This window comes from Phascolarctos cinereus, unplaced genomic scaffold, assembly GCF_003287225.1.
Source record: "Phascolarctos cinereus isolate Bilbo 61053 unplaced genomic scaffold, phaCin_HiC Scaffold_4;HRSCAF=312, whole genome shotgun sequence".
Taxonomy (NCBI): Eukaryota; Metazoa; Chordata; class Mammalia; order Diprotodontia; family Phascolarctidae; genus Phascolarctos; species Phascolarctos cinereus.
Window position 1 is genome coordinate 729,450,957 of NW_027555847.1, and position 22,867 is coordinate 729,473,823.

At 53.8% G+C, this 22,867-nt stretch overlaps 1 protein-coding gene across 4 annotated transcripts in view; it reads right to left on the minus strand.

Moving 5' to 3' along the window:
• CABIN1 (calcineurin binding protein 1) overlaps nucleotides 1–22,867 on the minus strand; it is a 108,122-nt gene that overhangs the window by 39,098 nt on the left and 46,157 nt on the right. For all 4 annotated transcript variants that reach the window (XR_013485626.1, XM_020977566.2, XM_020977564.2 and 1 more), the window contains exons 20-29: nucleotides 22,093–22,254; nucleotides 21,706–21,912; nucleotides 21,327–21,472; nucleotides 20,984–21,245; nucleotides 14,706–14,966; nucleotides 13,983–14,134; nucleotides 10,271–10,449; nucleotides 6,019–6,186; nucleotides 4,444–4,781; nucleotides 3,498–3,611 (exon numbers count right to left, since the gene is read on the minus strand). Coding sequence is in view for 3 of the 4 variants with exons in the window: in XM_020977566.2 (XP_020833225.1) it covers nucleotides 3,498–3,611; nucleotides 4,444–4,781; nucleotides 6,019–6,186; nucleotides 10,271–10,449; nucleotides 13,983–14,134; nucleotides 14,706–14,966; nucleotides 20,984–21,245; nucleotides 21,327–21,472; nucleotides 21,706–21,912; nucleotides 22,093–22,254 (1,989 nt within the window). In the remaining variant the exon portion in view is untranslated. The remainder of the gene's footprint in view (nucleotides 1–3,497; nucleotides 3,612–4,443; nucleotides 4,782–6,018; nucleotides 6,187–10,270; nucleotides 10,450–13,982; nucleotides 14,135–14,705; nucleotides 14,967–20,983; nucleotides 21,246–21,326; nucleotides 21,473–21,705; nucleotides 21,913–22,092; nucleotides 22,255–22,867) is intronic.

Sequence of the window (22,867 nt, forward strand, 5' to 3'; positions counted from 1 at the left end):
TCATCTGCCCTCATTTCCCCACTGTCTCTCCTTAGCTTCTTCAATCTGCCTTCCGCCCTCCCCCTTTCCTCCAAAGTGCTTGACAATCCCTTGCCTGCTATCCACGCTCCCCCTTCTTCGCCTGTGACACTCACGATCACCTGCTTCTCCTCCTCAATCAATCGGCCAATAGACGTGCATTAAGCACCTACTCTGCGGCAGATGCCCTCTCAGTGTGGGCGTCCCCGGGCTCTGTGCTGGGCCCTCTTTCCTTCTGTCCCTGGCCCCTCTTTCAGGGACCCTGTCAGCTCTGCAGATGGTTGAGCATCTCCTGGATCACTTATTTCATGCTGTTTTTCCTGTACAAGCCTCCATCAGTAACAGACTGAGGTTTGCTCACTCCCTTGGAAGCCCAAGGTCACCCATCCGGAGCTGAAGAGGCTGCCCAGAGAGGCAGTCCTCACACACCAAGCAGGCGGGGCCCTCTGCTCTTCCCCAGACCTGCTGGGGAACCAACAGGTGACAGCCCACAGCAGGCATCACTCCCTGATCTCCAGCCACCCGCTTCAGTAAAGGTACTGCCAGCCATGGCCGCGCACACTGATGCCGACGACGTGCTACCGGCTTCTGTATTTGCCGTCCAACACGGATTCAATCTGAATTTTGAGTTCTCCGATCCCAGTCCGGCCCCTCATAGGCCAACAACCCCTTGCAGCCTCAGCCACCTGCCCGCGGGACGAGTCCACAGTCAAGCTTTCACCCCCATCGGGGACGGCAGCACTGGCCCCCCCCCCAGCCCACCCCTCACCACACGGGGCCAGCCTCCAATCACCAGCAGCCAAGATGTCAAGGCAGCGCATTCCGGGGCTCATCAGGGTCAGCTCCCCACACCCCACTCCAGGCCTGACCCTCCTCACCTCATGCACAAGATGTCAGAGCCTTCAGGCGAGCAGAGAGCTCTCCCGATACATCTTAAGCTTCTGTTTCTGTCTTTGTCTCCAAATACACCCCTTCTTTCACCTCCACTCCTCTGCAAGCCATCCCTCGTAACAAAGAAAAAGAGAGAAGACAGCCCGGGCAGGCCACGCCGGAACGAGGCACCAGCTGCTGTGGATGCACCCCACCCCTGCAGGCCTCCGCCTTCCCCGCACACAAGGGGGGAAGCACGCTCTGTCACTGCTTCTGCCGGCCTCAGTTTCCATTTTGGGCTCTTTTCATTGAAGTCATGGTCATTGTTGCCATGTATATTTTTCGGCTGGTTCTCCTGATGTATAAGTGTTTGAAGTTAAGGTGGAAGCAATTCCGCTAAATCCTGGCACAGTTCTCAAAACTGGGCCCACAGCAACGAGGCCAGAGAAATATCTCACAGGCTTTGAAAACCATCAGCAAAGGGGAGACAAAACTGTCCCTATTTGCTGATGATATGATTTTACTTAGAAAATCCTGGAGAATTAGCAAAGAAACTAAGACAGATCAAAGCTTCGGGAAACAAAATAACCATCCAAAATAGTTTTTCTACGTAGCAAGAATAAAATCCAGAAGGAAACTATGGAAATGGAAGTGCTACTGCCACCAAACTGAGTAAATCTATGGAGCCCCACCCCAGAGACCTAGTCAGAAAAAACACTGCTCAAAGAAACAGAGGGAACAAGGGTGCTGCCGCTGCCCACGGCGCTTTACGGAACAGGCGCTTTTCAATCCAATCACCCTGGGGACTAACACTTCTTAAGAAAGAAAGGAGGAAGAAGGGGCAGGCGCGCTCTGATGACAGGCTGGTGATCGTCAAAGCTGTCTGATTCTAGGTCAAAGAACGAGACCGGACAGGAGGAAGGGTCTGAAAGGACAGACCTCAACTAGCTCAACAGTCAATGAGCCAGAGAACAACAGTCACCTGAGAAAGCACTCCCCAGCTGAGCAGAACGGCTAGGGAAACCCATCAGAAGTCCGGCGGAAAGGAGGCGTAGACCAGTCGCTTACACCACCCAGCACACTAAATATCTGAAATCATACTAAAATTTCGAAGAGAAACAACTCGGCTACCTTTCAAGTCTATATAACAATACCATAGTCAGCATTTATTCAGCAGCTGCCATGCACCAGGCACTGCGCTAAACACTTCCCAGATATGACTTCATCTGATCTCACAACAAGTGAGAATGTCCTGGGAGGCTGGTGCTGTTATGATCTCCATTGTACAAATGAGAAAACTGAGGTAAGCAGAGGTGAAGTGACTTGTCCAAGGTCACCTTGTCAGTGTCTGAGACTAGGCTTGAACTCTGGTCTCTCTGATTCTAAGCTCAGCCCTCTGTGCACTTTGGCACCCCCTAGTGGCCTCACAAGGATTTAACTCCTGACTCCAGGCCCTGCACTCTGTGCAGTGTGGCGCCGCCTAATGGCTGGGAAAGTATTAACCACAACAGGAACACAGTTATGCTACTATGAACTCTGGGCCAAACGAGGGATGTTTCACTGGGCAGGACACTTGGGACAATGGGCATGGATGGGTCACTTCCTTGAGCGCTGGCTGGCCCAGCCCGCACCTCCATACAGGGCGTCGGGCAGCCCATCCTTCTGCACACAGCCTCGTTCTTTTGTCATTTTGGCCAATTCCAAGGGCCCTCGCAGCCAAATCTACTGAAAAGAGATCGGTCCCCGGCTCCCCTAGCTGTGATTCTGCCGTGGGGAGAAGGCCACCAACGTCTACTGGTCACCAGCCACAAAACCTGCCATTCCTGCTCATGCAGGAAGAGTCTTCCTGACAATCCTCGCCTCCTACTTATTCTGGGGGCGGGGGATTGGTTCGCTTAATCACATTTCTGCTTCTTTTCAAAGTCACTGTTTTGCTGAGAAATGTCTCTGCCCTTCTGATGAGACTGTGGTGACAGGACCCCTTGTATACCCCCACCTCAGCGTCTTAGCTCTGGGACACCTGCCTCTCCCAGGGAGTTCTCTACCCCTGCTTGCTCACCTCTAAGGTTTCCTTGTTTTCCCCAGTTATCCAAGGTTGGGGGGGGGCTACCCCCAAAAGGGATGGTTTTAAAAAACGAGGACCATCGCCCTGGGGTTCTCAAAGGGCAGGAGGAAGGAGCCTTTGGAACAGACTGCTGGGCTTAGAATGGGAAGGCTTCAGACCGCCCTTCATTCCACAGGCTCAGGGAGCAGGCCATACCAAAAACTGTGACTCTGAAACCAGGGCTGTTGGACATGGAGCAACAAGATCGTCAAGTGCAGACCCTGCCTTCCTCTCCCATTTCAGGGGTGAGAAAACGGAGTGGGCACAGTAAGGAGGGAAGCCCCCTGAGGGCAGGCAAGGATTGGCTTTGCTTGTCCTTTGTGTCCCAGCACTGGGCACATGGTGGGCGCTCAATGCTTGCTGGCTGACCGATGAACCACCCCCCACTCATTCCCAGACACACTGGTCAGCCCAGGGAGGAGGCTCTAACCTTCTGGCTTCCCTCTTGGAGAAGCCAGGCTGCCAGCCCCCCACGGCCCGAGGCAGCCGAGAAAGTGCTACTTACATTGAAGAAATTCGTCTTGTTCCTCTCACAGAAGAGGCCCTGGGCAGGCATGTGTGGCAGCTGCTGCCACGGGTTACTGCTGCCTAGCAACACGTCTCGGGCCCACTGCAGGTTCTGTGGAGGAGGAGGAGACAGCAGAAGGGAGCCATGGTTAGCCCACCACCTCTGGCCCAGGCCCACTGCCCACCCTCGGCTGTGAGCCCCAAAACGGGGCTCCTCTCTGGACTTCTCGAGGTACATTCAGGGGTGCCGTCCCCACCTGCCCCCGAGGCAGCACAACGGATGCACGGGACGGCCACGGGAAGCTCCTCAATTCTCCAAAGCTCAGGTAAAAATGGGGCTGCCGAGGATTCTTGCAGGTACTTAGAAAACCACACATTCCTATTATCTATGTTCTACTGTATTCTTATGCATTCTGCTCACTACTTCCCAGGAACGTGCTCATCTGGGCTGCCCTCTGGAGTGCTGGGGTGGCTCCAAATGCCCGAGGGCCCCTTGTCTGAAACCTCTGCTCTCCAGGCAGCCTCCCCTCCACCCAGCAGGAGCCCTGCCCTTCTCAGGATGCCTGCCACCCAAGTCAGGGCAGAGGGGAGGAGGGAGGGACTGGGCAGAGCTGGCATCGTGGTGGCCCTTCCAGCCCTTCCAGACTGGCTAGCTCCAGAGGCTTGGGTCAAATAGACTTTAAAGGCATAATCATCCCCACTGCACAGATAAGACAACTGGGAGGGCAAGGGGGCACCCTCTGTGCAGGGTCCACATGGGAGGAGGCCTGAAGAGCCTGGGGGGAGTTAAGGAAATCAAGGCAGGCAGCAGTGAAGTGCCTAGCCCAGGGTTGGCCAGGCAATAAGCATCTGAGGAGGCCAGATTTGAACTCAGGGTTAGGGCCCAGCACTGCCCCGCCATCTGCCTGCCCACCCTCTCTGCGAGGGCCCGGGGCTGCCCTCACCTTGTGGGTCTTGCTGTGCGCGTAAAGGAAGGCCAGGCGGTACAGACTCTTGTAGTGCTGAGGGAAGCGGCTCAGGCAGAGGCGGAAGGAGGCCACGCATTGCTCTGTCAGAAACTTGCGCTGGCCCTCGGCATCGGTGGGCAGCCGCTGGCACAGCTCCGCCCGCTCCCCAAGGGGCTCGCCTCTCTTCTTGCTGTCCCATGGGGATGGCGCGGGGGTGGAGGGTGCAGGAGTGGAGGCTGCAGGCTTGGCCACGATGTCAGCCACAGCTCTCAGGAGCCCGGGCTCCCCTGCAGCCCGCAAAGATTCTACACCTTCCAAAGGCTCCTCGCCTTTCCCTGAAAAAGGGAAGTCACATCTCAGCCGAGCTCCTGGACCCCTGATGCCGGCCAGACCCTAATTCCATGTTTGTCATGGGAGGGAGGGGGGGAGGGGAGGGGGGAGGGAGAAAGGGGACAGAGACAGAGAGACAAGAAAGGTGAAGACGCCAGCCCTGGGAAGCGCCCCCCGTGCGAGGGGCTCGGTGCCTTCTCTGGCCTATTGGCTCTCTCACAGGAGGCAGGCCCCGACCAGCCACCACAGTGAGCACTCTCCCCCTGGGAAGGTCATCGCCATTCGGCACCCGCAGCAGGACTCAGCAGTTAACTTTGCTCTCGCTGCACTCGTAGCCTTGAATGAGCTAAGGCAGTCTGCTTACGCTTCCCCCTTTCTTGGGCTGGTCCACCATTTCTGCCATCACAGCAGAAAGTAAATACAAAGTAATTTGGGGTGGGAGATCACCAGCAAGTGGGGAGCATTTCAAGAATGAAGTAGCAGACCCTGACCTGAGCCTTGAAGGAACTAGGGACCCAGAGGTGGAGGGGGAGAAGGGAGCGCGTGCTCGGCACAGGAGTCTGCCCATGCGAAGGCCCAGGGCCTGGAGGTGGAGGCACACCTCGGTGCTCCCAGCTTAGGGGGCTGCAGGCGGGGAAGCCCTCCTCTAGCCTGGTGTTCTTTCACACTTTCACCAAGGACTCAGATAAAGCCTCAGAACAAGCAAAAACAAAGCATCTACAGAAGAGCCCAGGCAATTCCTGGGGCATGACATGGTGTTAGCAACGGGTCAGAGGAGATGGGAATCAGGAAGGGGGCACAGGTGACAAGGGTGGGCTTCTCTGAGGGGGCAGGGCTTTGAAAGGCACAGAGAGGGATCTGGTGCCAGGAGAGACGCCGTCACGGAGGCTGATGGAGGGGCTGCCAGGGGAAAGGAGTTCGAATTCTTCTGATGGGTTACAGAGAAGAAGAAACTACCAAAAGGCCATGTGAGCCTCAGCTTTAGGAAGGGCTGCCCCAGAGCACACGATCCCGCTTGAGGGCCCCAGTGAGGGGCTATTCTCCAAGGGAGGGAAGCGGAGGCAGGCCTGGTTCTCGGGCCATGCGCTACCCCACAATACCCTGCAGCCCACCCAGAGGGTGAGGCTGGCCACATGCTGGCCTGCAAGCCCAAGGGGCAGGCGAGTTCTCTAAGACCCCTAAGGGTCAGGAGCTCCCTCAGAGAGCCTCCCCAGAGTGAAATCCCAACCCCAACGCACACACCTCTTTCTAGGACCAGCCCTGGAGGCACAGCTGAGGCACAGGACCCCAGGGGCCGCTTCTCCAGGGAAGGCTTCCGGGAGTTCTCCTGGGAGCTGGGGGGCTCACTAAAGACATCCTGAGTTGAGCTGGAATCAGAGAGGGCCACTGCAGTGCTGTCCTGACTCCTCTCTAGAAAACGGAGAAAGAGGACCCTGTGAACCTGCCACTCCCCAGCAGCACCACTGCCCAGAAAGCCGGGCCCCAGCCAGCCCGCGTGAGAGCCCATCCCCACAGAGCTGGAGGCTCCCCTGATGGCAGTGTGCCCAGAACACTGTCTGGAACCCCAGCCAGGCACACGCCAAGCTTTTCAGATCTACCTCCTGGCACCAAGGCCCCAAACAAGTAACCTGAGCCTGAAACCAGGACAGCACTGACAACCTGAGGACAACGTCCAGCCAGAGGAACAGGTGAGCCAGAGCAGAGCCCCTGCAGATGGTGGCCCGCGACGGGGGAGCAGCAGCCATAGCCGGGGAAGCCAACCTGGCAGCACCCTGGGGCTCACACCCTTGAGCCTGGCAACATCATTAATCCAACATTGATGGGGAGCTTGCTAGGAGTTAGGCACCTTTCTAGGCACCGGGGACACAGAGAAAGCAGGAACACACCAACAGCCAGTCCCCCTGGACAAGATGGCCCCAGCAGGAGACGCGAGGGCTCCTCTGCCCACAGCTCTCAGCCTGGGAGCCCTGGACCAAGCACCTGCCACTCTCAAACAGGCATCCACCGGCCGGGCACCAGACTGGCCGGACAGACTGTGCTGGACTAAAGGAGCAGGAAGAAGGTCACGCCTGGAGTGTGTTGACCTGGCGCCCCACCCCCCAAAGGAAGAGGGCGAGGACGGCACAGGACCGGGAGCCCCACAGAGTCTCCCCCAGCAGGCTCTATGCTCCAGGAGGGCCATCTGCAACATCACCCAGGCACTCCCCCAATTCCACCTCTCCACATATCTAGGTCCCATGAGGAGCAGGCCTTTTCCAAAGCCACAGCATTCAGGTCATCAGTCCTATTCTGGGCTCACTGGTTCTCTCGGTAGAGCCTCAGAGAGCCCAGGGCCTCCTGGCCACACCGGACCATCCTCAGGGAGAGCACAGGCCCGGTGGGCGTGAATGAGGCTTGGGCCAGCCACGTGAGTTGGAGCAGGGCTCTGCGAAGCCACCAAAGTCATCCCAAGATCAAGGCACAGGCTTGCATGGGGCACACAGGAAGTTCAAAGATCATGGGGGCTCTCCCTTTGGGACTTCAGCAGGAGCAGGGAACGGGATAAGTCAGATCCCTGAGAGTGATGGGGACACCTGGAGTCAGAAAGGCCTGAGTTCAAATCCAGCCTCAGATACTTACAAGCAGTATGACCCTGGGCAGGTCACTTTATTCTTGCCTCACTCAGTTTCCTCATCTATAACCTGGGAATCCTAATAGCACCTGCCTCTTCCCAGGACGATAAAGGGCTTAGCTCAGTGCCTGGCACATAGAAAGCCCTCTGTAAATGTCAGCTGTTATTATGACACTGAACCCTGGGGAAGGGACTGGGGGGCAGGCAGTGCTGGGCTATTGGGGTAAACCAGTACCCCAGTCTCTACTGATACCAAGCATTTCTAGAACTTTACAGATGGGATCCCCTCTAATCCCCCCAACAGCTGGAGGAGGCAGGTGCCACTGTGATTTCCATGTTACAGCTGGGGATACTGAGGCAGAAAAAGTGACTGCGCCAAACTCATCTCGTGAAGTTGGGTTGAAACTCAAGCGTTCCCCCCTGGGCTCCATGCACCCTGGAGCCCCCTCGTGGACACACAGGGAATCAGCTCTTCCTGACCCGGGATTCGTCCGCTGTGGTGTCCCCTAATAGCCTTGGTCAGAAAGATGAAAAGGAAGCAATGCGCCCAGCTCCTCCGGCCTGGACCTGGGGTGGTGGCCACTAGCCAGCCCAGAGTAGCAGGCCTGGGCCTTGAGCCAAGCACCAAGGATACAAATACAGAAGCCAGGACAGTCCGTGACATCCAGATGTGGAATGCCCCTCAAATAGGGGAGGTTTCAGGTGCCTGGCACATGGGCAGATCCCCTGGGCCTTAGGGGGCAGATGCCAAGCAGATGGGAATAATGATGCCTCTTCTTCATGTCCTGCTCACTGGTGAAGCCCTGTCCATTTCCAAAGCTTAAGTGCTTGATGGCATCAAGGACTTAGGGGCAGGGTTTCTCATGGTCTTCCACGGCAGGAGCCGTATCTCTCTGGGGACTGGGCTGGAGGGGGCTGTTGATCCTGAGGCTCTTGGGCCCCGGAAGACGTGCACCCTTCACACTGTAGGTGGCCTGGCTGACTGGACAGGGAGGCCACTGGGGATGCTGCTTCTCGCCATCTGCAGACCGCTGGTGCGCCAGCAGGGATGGGGTACATGCCAACAATGCTAAATACATTTGAAAAGCATTCGGCAAATATCTTCTTTTGTCCTCCCAACCACTGTCGCCCCCATTTTACGAACGAGTACAATGAGGCAGGCAGAGCTGAAGCATCATGTCCAGGCTCCCACAGCCTCTAGGTGTCTGAGGACAGATTTGAACTCAGGTCTTCCTGGCTCCAGGCCCAGTGCTCTCTCCATTGTACTGACCAGCTGAAGCTCTCGGGTTAAGTCTGGGGGCAGCACCAAGCGTTTCACCCATAACAAGACTCGTCAGGACTCCTCAAGACGAGGAAGTGCAGCAGACCCTTCCTCTGAGGACTGTCTGGGAGCCAGCAGCTCTATCCAGCAGCTCAGAGCAGAGCCGCTTCCCTGCGAACCCCTCAGTGCACCAGATGACAGCTAAGGGTTTGTGACAATTTCCCAGGACTCGACATTCCTTTAAATCCAGCAATTCTAGGATGTTTTCTCAATAAAAAGTTTGATTTTCATAGGAAAAGCACACCAGCAAGAAAACAGCCATGCTCTCCTCTGCCATAAGTCACAAGCAGGTGGATGGTAAAGCCGGCCGGGCATGATGCTAAGTCGGGCTGCACAGGAGGAGGTCCCAGCCCTGGCCGGATCAAGGCAAACGAGCAACTGCCAATGAGCCGGGGCCCTGCTCCATCTCCCCAGAGAGCCAGTGGGGCTGAACACTACTCACTCCCAGCAAGAGGAGGCTGCGCTCTCTGATTGTGAAAAGGTGGCAGAGCTTAGCTACAAGCTTCCTCCACTACCCTTGGACCCCATCCCCACCTGGAGTGATGAAAAGGGATTCGTGGAAAGCCCAGCTGCAGCCACGCCAGCTGTGGTCCCGCGCTGACCGAGTCCAGGCCCAGACCAGCAGCTGGGCTGACCAGCTGACACCAGAGCCTCTTAGACACCCCAGCCTGCCCCGGCCCCTCCACCCGCCAGCACTAAATTTAAAGGATGAAATATCCTGGGGAGTCAGGCTCCCACCGCCTTCTCCACGTGAGGGTCAAATAGAAAATGCTGCGTGCTGCAAACCCACTGTTTTACAGCTCCCTGTCACCTGGGACATGCCCAGCTCATGCCTCCAGGAACCTGAAACTTGCACTTACTGCATCCCCTAGACCGATTCCCCTCGTCTGGAGAGACGCCCCCAATAATCCCACTGGCATACAAGTCTGCAAATGGCAAGGCGCACATTTAGGGTTAGGGCTGGGGCACCACCCAGGCCTCCCCACAGCACAGAAGGCCTTGAGGACGGCTGCCCATGGGACAGCACTTCCTAGCACTTCTGAGTCCCAGAAAAGAAGCTGCTGGGGGCTGGAGCCCCGGGGGACCAGGAATAGGCCAAGGCTCAGACAGATGGGGAGAGCACAGAGGTGAGGGGTGCTCACGCACTTCTGGAAGGCCCTGCCACTTCAGGGACCACAGGGAGAGAGCTCAGGCCTCAGCAAGGGACACAGCCAGGGGGCTGAGGAAGAGCCAGGCCAGACTCCATCTCCCCCCATCTCTGGCCCAGATGCTCTTCTTAGTAAACCACTTAACAGAAGCAAGCCTGAGCCAAGGAACCCCAACCTTTCTCCCAGTTTGTGTCCCAGCCTGGGCAGGGCCAGGGCCTCCTAAGGAAGACCTTCAAAGGCACCACCCAAAGTCCTTTCAGAAGGAAACCCCAGGGCTTTGTCTCAGAGCAGGCGCCCTCAGCCTCCTCCCACACAGGGCGCCAGGGATCGCTGAGATCTGGGTCTTGAGCCCTACCACCACCCCAGCCCTCCAGCCTCCCCCCGAGTGGGCAGGATTGAGAACAGGGACTGTACCGTCGGGCGTCGCCTGCTGGCGGGGGGTTTTACATTTGATGTAATCATGGTCGATCGGAGTAGCTGTGTAAGGTGGGGATGTCAGACCTGGGCCGGAGGAGGGAAGGAGGGAAGTCCCAGGGCCCGGAAGCGTCCCCGCAGAAGAGTGGGAGTCCTCGTCAACGATGCAGGCCTTTTCCCTGTAAGAGTTAGAGGACAGAACACAATACAAAGGCTGTGGACAGACACCCAAAGCAGGAAGGCCCCCACCGCCTCTTGGAGGCCCCATGGTCGGCCTGGCTCATTCTGACCCCAACCTGACTGCAAGGGATTGCTCTCAGACCCTCTCCAAGGGATGAGGAGCTTCCTGGCCACAGGGGCCTCCAAGTCGACCGGACCAGATTCTACTGCACACATGTGGATGAAGCCGCTACTGGGCTGGGTGCCCTGCGGAGCTGACCTTCACCTGCAGCTTGAGAACAGTGGCCAAAGGGACCTCGCCCCCAACTCCCTGGGCCCCCATTGCTCCTGACATCAGCCTTCTCCAGGCTCCGACACAGCCCAGCGCTCCCCCAGTCGGGAGCTGGCAGGACCTAGGACAGCAGCAGACCGGGAGTCCTGGGGGCCAGCCCCACTCTATCCTGACTGCAGCTGCCATGGGTGCTGACGTGAACGATGACAGGCCTGGTGGATGGGCCCTCAAATTCAGCTCAGCATTCCAGAGATGGACATTTTGGCTCTCACACTGGGGACCCCTTGGTCCTCATGCTCCACCCACGAGGGCCTCCAAGGAACGCTGATGGCCACACCCCTGCCCTGCTCACCAGCACCCGGAAGGGCCCAACGCGGCGGCCCTGCCCAAATCCTCCAGCATCCTCCAGACTGTCCTGGGCCATCTGCCCTGGCTGCTGAGAATTCACCTCCCAAATCATCTACTCTTGCGGCCTCATTCCCTCACTCCACACTCACTTCCCACGGAAGCGCAGCCCCACCCTGGCAACACCAGCTGCTCACACCATCCTCATGGAAAAGAGGACGGCTGAAGAAGCAGGTCTCTGGTAGAGGGCCCCAGGGGTCTGCCCTTTGTCAGTGACCAGCACAAAGCTGCAGGGTAGGGGAGACCCTAACTCACATGCTGAATGACCAAAGAAGCCTGAGCACTGGGCCAAAACAGATGAACTCAACAATGCTGAAGACAAAGATCTGTCACAGTGCTCAAAAGGTCAACGTTGCCAATACGCAGTGGGCGTGTCACGGCCCAAGCGAGTGAGCTATGGGCCCTCCGAGGGGCCTCGTGGGGCCCGGGGGGTCAGCCACGGGGAGCCCCAGGCTGCCTAAAGGCGAACATGGCACCAGGCCTGGGGTCCATTCATTGGGGGACAGCTCTAGCTTCCAGCTCGCGAGCCACACGCATGCACCTATTTGCACAGCTCTTTACAGCGTGCCAAGCATCTTCTCTCTTCTAGCTCATCTGAGGGCCAAGGGGGTCATGATGAACTCCCTAAGCAAGTGGAGAACGCTGCCTTGGAGGGGCCAGGGTCACAGGGGAGATGCTGACCCAATGCCCCAGCAGCAGCTGGAGCTTGAGAGAGAGAGAGCAAAGGCCGGCTGCCCCAAGAGGAGGAGACCCCCAGAATAGAGTCTGGAGAGAGAAGAGGAAGGGCCTGGGCACAGATGAGACCAGGCCAAAGCTGCCTGGTGAATTGGACGGCCAAGAAAAGGCCCATGAGGACTGACGGAGCCAGAGGCAACAGGTGAAGACAGAGTATGAGGGCCCCGAAAGGAGCGGGGCGGAGGCCAAAGTCGCCTGGATACATGGGCCCTCGGGGCCTGGGTGAGGCCCTTCGCTTCAGCCTCCTCAACTGTAAAACAGGGGTCACTGTGAGGCTCAAATGAGTTACTTGTAAAGAGCTTAGCACAAGGGAGAGGAGGGGGCCCAGTGGCCCAGCTTGAGGGGCAGCAGCATTGTGTGGGCGCCACGGGGTGCGGGTAGGGCCCTTCTCATCCATGGCTGTATTTCCTTGGACCACAAGAGACAAAGCTACCTCAGCTTCCAGAACAGGCTCCCCCCTTCCCTCCCTCTCCTTCCCCTTCCCCCTCACATACCTCTCTCCCTCCTGTCTGCGTCTGTCTCTGTATCTGTCTCTGTCTCTCTCCTCTGTCTCTGTGTCTCTCTCTCCTGTCTCTCTCTCTCTCTCTCTCTCCTCTCTCTCTCTCTCTCTCTCTGTCTCTCTGTCCTCTGTCTCTGTATTTCTCTCCTCTCTCTCTGTGTCTGTCTCTGTCTCTCCTGTGTCTCTCTCCTCTGTGTCTCTCCTCTCTCTCTGTTTCTCCCGTGTGTCTCTCTCCCCTCTGTCTCTGTATCTCTCTCCTCTCTCTGTGCCTCTCTCTCCTCTGTCTCTGTATCTCTCTCTCCTCTCTCTGCTCTGTGTCTCTCTCTCCTATGTCTCCGTATTTTTCTCTCTCCTGTCTCTGTATTTCTCTCTCTCCTCTCTCTGTGTCTCTCTCCTGTCTCTGTATTTCTCTCTCTCCTCTCTCCTCTGTCTCTGTATCTCTCTCCTCTGTGTCTCTCCTCTCTCTGTGTCTCCCCTCTGTCTCTGTATCTCTCTCTCCTCTCTCTGTGCCTCTCTCTCCTCTGTCTCTGTATCTCTCTCTCCTCTCTCTGCTCTGTGTCTCTCTCTCCTATGTCTCCGTATTTTTCTCTCTCCTCTGTCTCTGTATTTCTCTCTCTCCTCTCTCTGTCTCTCTCCTCTGTCTCTGTATTTCTCTCTCTCCTCTCTCTGTGTCTCTCTCCTCTGTCTCTGTATCTCTCTCCTCTCTCTGTGTCTCTCCTCTCTCTCTGTATTTCTCTCTCCTCTGTCTCTGTATCTCTCTCTCTCCTCTCTCTGCTCTGTGTCTGTCTCTCCTCTGGCTCCATATTTCTCTCTCTCTCCTCTCTTTATTTCTCTCTCTCCTCTCTCTGTGTCTCTCTCCTCTGTCTCTGTATCTCCCTCTCTCCTCTGCCTCTGTCTCTCTTCTATCTCCCAGTGGCTGCCACCCCCCCCCCCATGCTCACAATCCCCCGGCACTGACTGCTTCTTCAGGCCTCCGCCTGAGGTTGGGGCCTGCAGAGCCTCCACATTCCAGGCACAAGCCCCATTTCCTGCCTGTGGGCCTTTGCCCAAGTCTTCCCTGACATTCCTTCCTCATGTTGCCCCTCCAGCAGAAGGAAATACCCTGAGATCCCAGCACACAGGGCACCCCAAGAGGGACCCTGATGAAGGGACGCCAAGAGGAGCCTCACTCATTCCCGTGACTAGTGTGACAAGATGACCTCCAGGGGAGTGAGCGGCTCCTGGAGGGAGCTGCCCCTGGCCTCCTCTGATGGCACACATCACCTCTGTCCACAGTGGGACACATGGAGTGTGAGCTCCTGGAGGGCAGGGCACCTGGAGCTACCTACTCAATGTTTGTTGACTGACTCAGCAGGCAGCCCTACCCAGGACCCCGCAGGAGGGCGCCCATCTCACCCTGGGAGGTCGCCTGGCATTAGGAAGCCATCCTGATATCAGAGCGCAGTGAAGGGAGGTGAGCACAGTGACTGTGGGCCTCCCACTCCCGTGAGCCACTTGACGAGGCCGATGCAGGGAGCCCAGGGCATGTGGGACAAGGGGGCAGGTCACTCAAGCCCCTCATCATTAAATGCCCACCAGGGCCCCAGAATCCCATGACCGACCTTGGGGGATGCACTACTCACTTCTCAGAAACTTTGGGAGTGTTCTTCTCCTCGCCCCTCGCGAAGGGCCCCTCGGCGGCCTCCTTCATGAAGGCAAGCAGACTCTCAGCATCGACCCCAGTGCTGGGCTTGCCCACGAGCTTCAGGATGGAGGCGTGCAGGCGAAAGTAGACCTGGCGAGACAAAGTCCAGGCCGTCGGGCCCCGGAGGTCTGCCCTGGACACAACCCCGAGAGCCCCTGAGTGCACAGGGCACCCACTGCAAGGTGCTGGCTGGCCGGGATCCCCGCATTTCCCTCCCCAACCGGCCTTGTGGCCAGCCCTCCAGAGAACAAGCATGGATTAGGCACCTGCTGTGTGCCAGGCACTGCGCTGACACCCTGTACAAACATTACTGCCTCGGGTCCAGGGAGAACCAGGCAGAGAGTAAGGAGTGGGAAGCCCCCGACACATCCCTCCTCAGAGGAGCAGATGGTGGGGAACCATCCCAGGTTACCCCACATCAGGCTGCTCCTTCCCTCGGGCAACCCCCAGACCCACGTTCTGCTGAGGTTCCTGGGGCGGGCGTTTGGCTGCTCTGGCCCCAGGGAAGCGTGACCCCAGAGGCCTCTATGGTCCAGGAAATCCCTGAAAATCGCCACGGGTGGTTGTGTGTGTGTGTGAGACTGTGCCCACGGCCGTGTGCAGGGCGAGTGTGAATGAGTGTGACTGAGTGTGGGAGAGCACGTGCTGCACCCCGCCTTACCTCCAGCGCCTCCATGGCCAGCTCGGGCGGATTGTGGTAGTGAATCTTCTTGGGGTAGCGGGCAGCCTCTTCATGCAGGTAGTGAGCAGCGCGTTGGTAGTGCTGCAGGTACACGGCTGGTGGCTGCTTCTGCTTCTCAGCCACCTTGCCCAGCATGTAGTGCAGGAGCCACTCCTCCTCGTCACCATCACCCTCGCAGCGCGCGGCAGATGTGAAGCACAGCTTGGCCGTCTCCAGCATGCTGTCGCGGCGCTCCTCCATCTGGGGGGGGGGCGCGGAGCTCAGTGGTCTGTCCCCTCTGCTCCCCCCATCCCGCTACAGCTGCTCCCAGGCTGTTACTGCCCACCCTGGACCCCAGCTCTGAACATAAGGAGGCACCAAGGGGAAAAGAGACATTCTTCCAAGCTCTAGGAGCAAGAGAGAGGAGGTACAAAGAGGGTGACTGAGGCCTGAATTGCAGGGAGAAATAAGCAACCTCAACACGCCCCTTTCAAACGCAGACACGTTGAATAAAAAGCTCAACAAGAAGTAAAGGACCTAAACAGAACTTTAGAAAAATCAGAGGTGTACCAGCAAAACTGAGTATAATCCTTCAGGGGAAAAAATGGTCATTCAGTGAAATAGAGGACTTTCAAGCATTCTTGATGAAAAAACCAGAGCTGAATAGAAAATCTGACTTTCAAATACAAGACTCAAGTGGAACATGAAGAGGTAAACAGGAAAGAGAAATCATAAGAGACTTACTAAGGCTGAACTGTTTACATTCCTGCATGGAAAGATGGTATTTATAATTCATGAGACCTTTGTCAGTATTAGGGTAGTGGGAGGGGAAAAATTATATGTATGGATAGATAGATAGATAGATAGATAGATAGATAGATAGATAGATAGATAGATAGACAGATAGATAGATAGATAGATAGATAGAGGGCACAGGGTGAGTTGAAGATGAACGGGTGATATCTGGAGAATAAAATTAAGGAGTGAGAGAGGATTATACTAGGAGAAGGAGAAAGGGAGAGGTAGAATGGGGTACATTACCTAGCACAAAACAGGCAAGAAAAGGTTCTTACAGTGGAGGGGAAACAGGGGAAGGTGAGAGGAAATGAGGGAATCTTATTCTCATAGGATTTGGCTTAAGGAGGGAATAACATACACACTCAATTGGGTATGGAAATCTGTCTTACCCTACAGGAAAATAGGGGAGGAAGGGGACAAGAGAGCAGGGGGATGATAGAGAGAAGGGCAGACTGCGAAAGAGGTAATCAGAAGGAAGTACTTCTGAGGAAGGACAGGGTCAAAAGAAAGAATAGAATAGATGGTGGGGGGCAGGATAGGATCAAGGGAAATAGAGTTAGTTTTTCACAACATGTCTACTATGGAAGTGTTTTGCATAACTGCACATATATGGCCTGTACTGAGTTGCTTGCCTTTTCAATGAGGGTGGGTGGGGTGGGAGGAAGGGAGAAAGTTTGGAACCTGGAGTTTTAGAAACACACGTTTTTAAAAAAAAATGTTTCCACATGCAGCTGGGAAATAAGAAATACAGGAAATGAGGTACAGAAATCTATCCTGCCCTGCAGGAAAGTGGAAGGGGATAAGGGAAGGGGCGGGGAGAGATAAAAGGGAGGGCAGACTGGGGGAAGGGGTATTCAGAATGCATGTCATCTTGGGGTGGGGGAGGGGCAAGATGGGGTGAAAATCTGGAATTCAAAATCTGGTGGAAGTAAATGTTGAAAACTAAAAATAAATAAATTCATATAAAAAAATTAAAAAAGAAAAAAAATCAGAGGTGACAGAGAGAAAGATCCCTGGTAATCACTGAATGGCAAGAAAAGGGAATTTACATATTTCTCAGCTATATTTGGCACCTTTACAAAAACTATGTAGTGGGGCACAAAAAACTCACCCAAAAATGTATACAAGCAGAAATAACAAATATATCCTTTACTGACCATGATGAAATAGAAATTATATTTGGAAAACGGCCTTTGAGGAAAGAAGTAAAAACTAATCAGATAATAAATGCTTATTAATTTTAAAAATTAAAATATAATTTTAAAAAATGTTAGTAGAGGCTCAATCCTAAAGAACTGGTGGGTGAGTTAAAGAACAAATTATAGAAATGATGATACACTTGAGCTAATAAAATGATACTGATGAGATGACAAATCAAAACTTATAGGATGCAAACAAAGTAGTCAACAGGGGAGATTTTTATCTCTGAACACTTTCATCAACAAAAAGCTGCTGGTGAAACTGGAAGGCAACTTGGCAGAAATTAGGTGGAAACCAATTTCTCATACCATATGCCAAAACAGGACAAAAACGGATACATGACCTAAATATTTTAAACAAATCAGACAAAAAGAGATGCTTTTTATAGTTACAAACTGGGGAGAATTCTTAACTAAAATAGATCACAAATAGCGAAACATGCAATTTTACTACACAGAACAGAAAAGCTTTTACACAAACAAAATCAGTTAGAATTAGAAGGAAAACAAATCGGGGAGAGGGGAAGGAATCCGTCATTAAGGTCAGCTATCAAAGGGATAGAGAAATAATGAAAATACAGGGTATTCTAAAAGTCTTAGTGCTCCCAATGATAGTACAGCTCAAAGTAGATTCAAGGCAAGAGGCAGAGCCAAAGGGGGGGGAGGAGTAGGAGCAGGAAATCACTTGAAATCTCCCCAGATTCCCCTCTAAGCAACGTTAAAGTAATACTTCAAAATGAATCCTGGAGCAGCAGAACCAGCAAATGGTCAGCTGAAACAATCTTCCAGGCCAAGACAAGCCAGGAGGTTAGCAGGAAAGGTCTGCCTAACCAGGGTGGTGGCTGAGCCGAGAGCACAGGGCAGGGCAGGCAGAGCCAGGGGAAGCCAGCAGCAGCAGCTCCGGAAGCTCTCAGCCCCCAAACGGTGAAGGCGTCAGAGAGCTGGTCGGAAGGAGATCGCTCAGGACTCTCCGCTGCAGAGGAGCAGGGGCCATGGTCGCAATCCCAGGGTGGAGAACAGCGTGATGGTCACGGACAGACCAGAGCACAGGAGAGGGGAACAGAGAACACCCCTCCCTTTAGGTCACGCCACCCTAAAAGTACTCCTAGAATTAGAGCTGAAAACAGCAACATGAAAAGCCTAAAGCTTGAGATAGTGCTTCCTCCACTCCAGGAGAAGAGCCCAACTTTAATGTAAAGTTAGAAGTAAAAAATTAGGCTAGAAAAATGATCAAACAACAAAAAAAGTTATCATGGTGACAGGGAAGATCAAGATACAAAGTCAGAAGACGACAACAAAGTCAAAATAGCTGTAAGCAAAGCCTCAAAGAAAACCGTGAGTTGAACACAAGCCCCAAAAGAATTCCTGCAAGAGCTCAAAAAGACTTCCTAGAAGAGGTCCAAAAAAAATGCAATAAAAAAGGTAGAGTAAAAATTGGAAAAAGAAATGAGAAAGATGCAGGAAAATGATACAAAGAGTCAAAAGCTTGGTTAAAGGAGGCATTATTTGTAATGGAGATAAGTTAGAAGCCTTCCTAGTAAGATCAGGGCAAAGCAAAGATTTGCTTTATCACCATTATCACCACTCTTATTCAGTATTGTCCTAGAAATACCAGATACAGCAATAAGAGAAGAAAAAGAAATGGAAAGAATTAGAACACGCAACAAGGTTAAAGGAGGCACAAAAAAATACTGAAGAAAATAAACTTAAAAAACAGAATTGGCCAAATGGTAAAAGAGGCACAAAAATCACCTGAAGGAAAGAAACCTTAATAAGCAGAATTGACTAAATGGAAAAAGAGGTACAAAAATTCACTGAAGAAAATAATTCCTTAAAAATTAGAATGGAGTGGGGGGCAGCTAGTTGGTGCAGTGGATAGAGTACCAGTCCCGAAGTCAGGAGGAGCTGAGTTCAAATCTGGCATCAGACCAAACACTTGACACTTACTAGCTATGTGACCCTGGACAAGTCACTTAACCCCAATTGCCTAAAACAAAAACATTAGAATTGGGCAACAGAAGCTAATGACTATGAGACATTAAGAAACAATAAAACAAAATCAAAAGAATGAAAAAATAAAAAAAGGTAAATATTTCATTGGAAAAATAATTGACCCGGAAAACAGATTGAGGAGAATTGCTGGACGACCTGAGAGTCATGATCAAAAAAGAGCCTAGACATCATATTTCAAAACACTATTAAGGAAAATTGCCTTGATATCCTAGAACACAGAGGGTAAAATAGAAATTAAAAGAATTCACCAATCACTGCCTAAAGTAGATCCCAAATGAAAATTCCCAAGAATATTACAGTCAAATTCCAGAGCCTACAGGTCAAGGAGAAAATATTGTAAGTAGTTAGAAAAAAACAATTCAAATATCATGTAGCCACAGTCAGGATCACACAAGATTTAGCAGCTATCACAGTAAAGGATCAAAGGTGTTGAATACGATATTCCAGAAGGCGAAAGAACTAGGCTAAGTGACACAATGGATAGAGCACCAGACTTGGAGTCAGGAGGACCTGAGTTCAAATCCAACCTCAGGCACTTACTAGCTATGTGACCCTGGGCAAGTCACTTAACCTCTGTTTGCCTTAATCTACTAGAGAAGGAAATGGCAAACCAGCAGTATCTTTGCCAAGAAAACCCCAAACATGTTCACAAAGAGCTGCACATGACTGAAATGACTGAATGACTACAACAAAAAGTCTGTTCAATACTAGGAGAACTATCAGCAGAACTGACTGCGTGAATGACGGAAACAAAACAAACCATCTTGTTATCTCAGTAGATGTAGAAAAAGCTTTTGACAGAATACACTACCCATCCCTGTTAATGACACTGCAAAGCACAAGAACAAATGAAGCTTTCTTTAAGAAAAAAAGTACCGTCAACCTACATTAGAAGCATGCAGGAAGGTGGCCTCGCGGTACCACATCTCAACCCGTATTACAAAGTTGCGATCATCAAAATAATTTAGTGCTTGCTAAGAAATAGCATGGTGGATCAACAGAAGAGGTAATGGTACCCAAAACAAAGCAATAAATGACCATGGTCACGCAGGGTTTGACAAACCCAAAGATCCAAGCTCTGGGGACAAAGCCTCACCATGCGACAAAAACAGTCTGGCAGAAACTCCATATAGACCAACATCTCACACCATGTGCCAAGAAAGGGTCCAAATGGGTACGTGACTTAGACATAAGAGGTGATACCACAAGCAAGTTAGGGGAACAATTTCTCTGTCAGATCTATGGATAAGAGAAGCATTATGACCAAACAAGAGACAGAGAGCATTATGAGATGTAAAATGGATGATTTTGATTACATTAAGTAAAACGGGGTTTGCACAAACATAAAACAATGCAGCCATGAGGAGAAGAAAAGCAGAGCAATGGGATGAACACTTTATAGCATGTGTCTCTGATAAAAGTCTCATGTCTCAAACATACAGAGAACTAATCGAGTTTATAAAACACAAGTCATTCTCCAATCGATAAATGAGGAAAGGCCACGAACAGGAAGTTTTCAGAGGAAGAAATCAAAGCTAACTATGGTCATATGAAAAAATGCTCTAAATAACTGCTGATTAGAGAAACGCAAATCGAAACAACTCTGAGATACCACCTCACACATATCAGATTGGCTAATGTGACAAAAAAGGAAAATGACAAATGCTGGAGAAGATATGGAAAAATTGGGACACTAATGCACTGCTGGAGGAACAGTGAACTGGTCCAACCAACCCAGAGAACAATCTGAAACTATGCCCAAAAGGCTCTAAGACCACGCACACCTTCGGACCAGCAATACCCCTCCCTGCAGATGACAGGGTCAACACTAGGCCAAATCTAATACGCTGGAATACAATGGAGATGAGTGTCAAGTCTGGCACTGGGTGCAACAAACCTCCTTCAGGACAAGAATGGGAAACAGGAGCTACTCTGAAAAAATGATCCAGGGCTCTGAGTGGACTGCAGGCTTGGTAAGGGCCATCAGAGTGACTGATCTTTTAGAAAGCTCAGGAGACATTCACAGGAGTAGGTCTGGCAGCAAGAGTCCTTGTGCACTCAGACCTCAACAGACCTCAGGACAACCGGAGGGCCAGTGCCCACTGGCAGGCCATGAAGGCACAGGTCGGTGGCAAGGCTAGAGGCGGAGGACGAGGGCTGTTCACAAATGGGATCCCCTTGACAGCACCCCACCACAGGTCCCCGCTTCCTAACAGCACACGGAGGCAGCCCACCCTGCCCGCTGCTCCCTGGAGAAGGGGCTCCCACCTGCTGGACCACCTCGGCTGGCAGCTCTGCCCTCCACTGCTTGAGCTGGCGGGAGGCAAAGGAGTGCAGCGCGTAGGACATGGTGCCGTACTCTATCCACAGTGACAGGTTGGAGGCGTCGATCTCCAAGGCCCGCCTGAAGCAGTTCAGCACGGGGGCCGAGTGCCGCCAGATGGGACCGTCGCTCTTGAGTTCGTTGGAGTTCAGCTTGTCCTGGATGCGGCTGGCCCTGGCCAGAGCCATGCCGGCCCACGAGTCGAACCTGCGGGAGGGGCGGGGCTCAGGAAGAGGGCCGCGGCTGAGGCTTGGCTCCCCGGGGGGGTCAGCCCGGGTGGGCACGCACCTGGTGGGGCAGATGCAGATGTCATGCATGTAGAACTTGATGGCCTTGGACTGCTCCTTGTTCTTGAAGTGGTAATCAGCCAGGAGGTAGTAGAGCTCGTTCACCGCAGGCGGTGAGTGGTCAGCGCCCTCGGGTAGCGCCGGTACCTGTGGGCCAGGTGAGCACTGAGCCCCCGATGCTCCACAGCGGCAAGTGGGCAGAGGGCCCAGCCTGGCCTGGCCCCCGTGCTGAGGGGCGGCTCTCTGAGGCGGGAGGGGGGAGGGATACCTCAGGGAACGCACAGGCTTCCCTGCACGGCCTCCCGGGAGCGTGGCCAGAAAAGTCCCTGAGACCGAGCCCCCTCGCACCCAGGGCACCCCGGGAGGGCAGCAGGGCCGACCTTGCTCAGGGTGCCCTCGATGTAGCTCGATACGTCGTCCAGGCTGAGCGCAGGCTTCTCCGTCCGCGGGACGATGGTGGCCACCTTCTTGAGGAGGTTGGCCAGGTCGGCCGACACCGTGCTGGTCTTGTAGCTGTCGAACTCGGGCAGGGTCTTGGGCTTGAAGTAGTCGAACATGAAGAGGGCGTCCTCCCACACGAGCTCCACCTGGAGGGGTCAGAGAGGCCTGCTGGTAAGGATGGGGCTCAGGCCCCTCTGCTTGGGGAGGGGAGGGGCGCCGTGCAGGTGGCGGGGCCCAGGCCCTTCCACTGGGGGGAGTGGGGTGCAGGGGAGGGGAAGGGGGGGGCGCAGGGGCAGCGGGGGGGCATGCAGCCACACCACCCCCACCTGCTGCACAGAGTGCTCCTCCAGGTAACGGGCCTTGCTCTTCTTGCTGGGAAAGCTGTAGAGGCAATAGAAGCACTGCTCCAGGGCCGTCTCCAGCTCCTCCTTGTAGGGGTGCGTGTCCTCCGAGGCCGAGGCTGCCAGCTCCTTCTGCAGGACTCGCACCTAGGGCCAAGGCACAGCGTCACCGCCCTGCCCCCACAGCCGCTGGGGACAGACGGGGGAACTGGGAAGGGGGAAGGAGGGGGCCGCGACAGCCAGCCTTGGCGGGGGAGACCCTGGGGCAGAACTGACGCGTGGGCTCACATACACTCACTTGCACAAGCACTGAACACTTGGGCACACGCATTTGCACACCATGCACACACACTCCTACCAACATGCACAAATATACGCTCAAATGCAAACACTCAAGCACACACGCACACATAGTCACACCCACATCAGCACACACGCAGTCACACTTGCATGAGCAGTCATGAGCACACATGCACACACACAAGCACACACTGTCACGCTCACACACGCGTGTGCACACTCGTACAAGTACACAATTATACATTCCTGCACAAACGCACATGCACTTATGCACACATTCATATGCACACTCACAGAAACACATTTGTACACTCACACTCAAACACCTGCATGCACACACGGACACTCACGCATACTCATACAAATGCACTTATAGTGACATGTACATTCACACATGCACACATACACACGCATGCACACTCACACAAATGCACTCACATGCACATTTACTCATATGCAC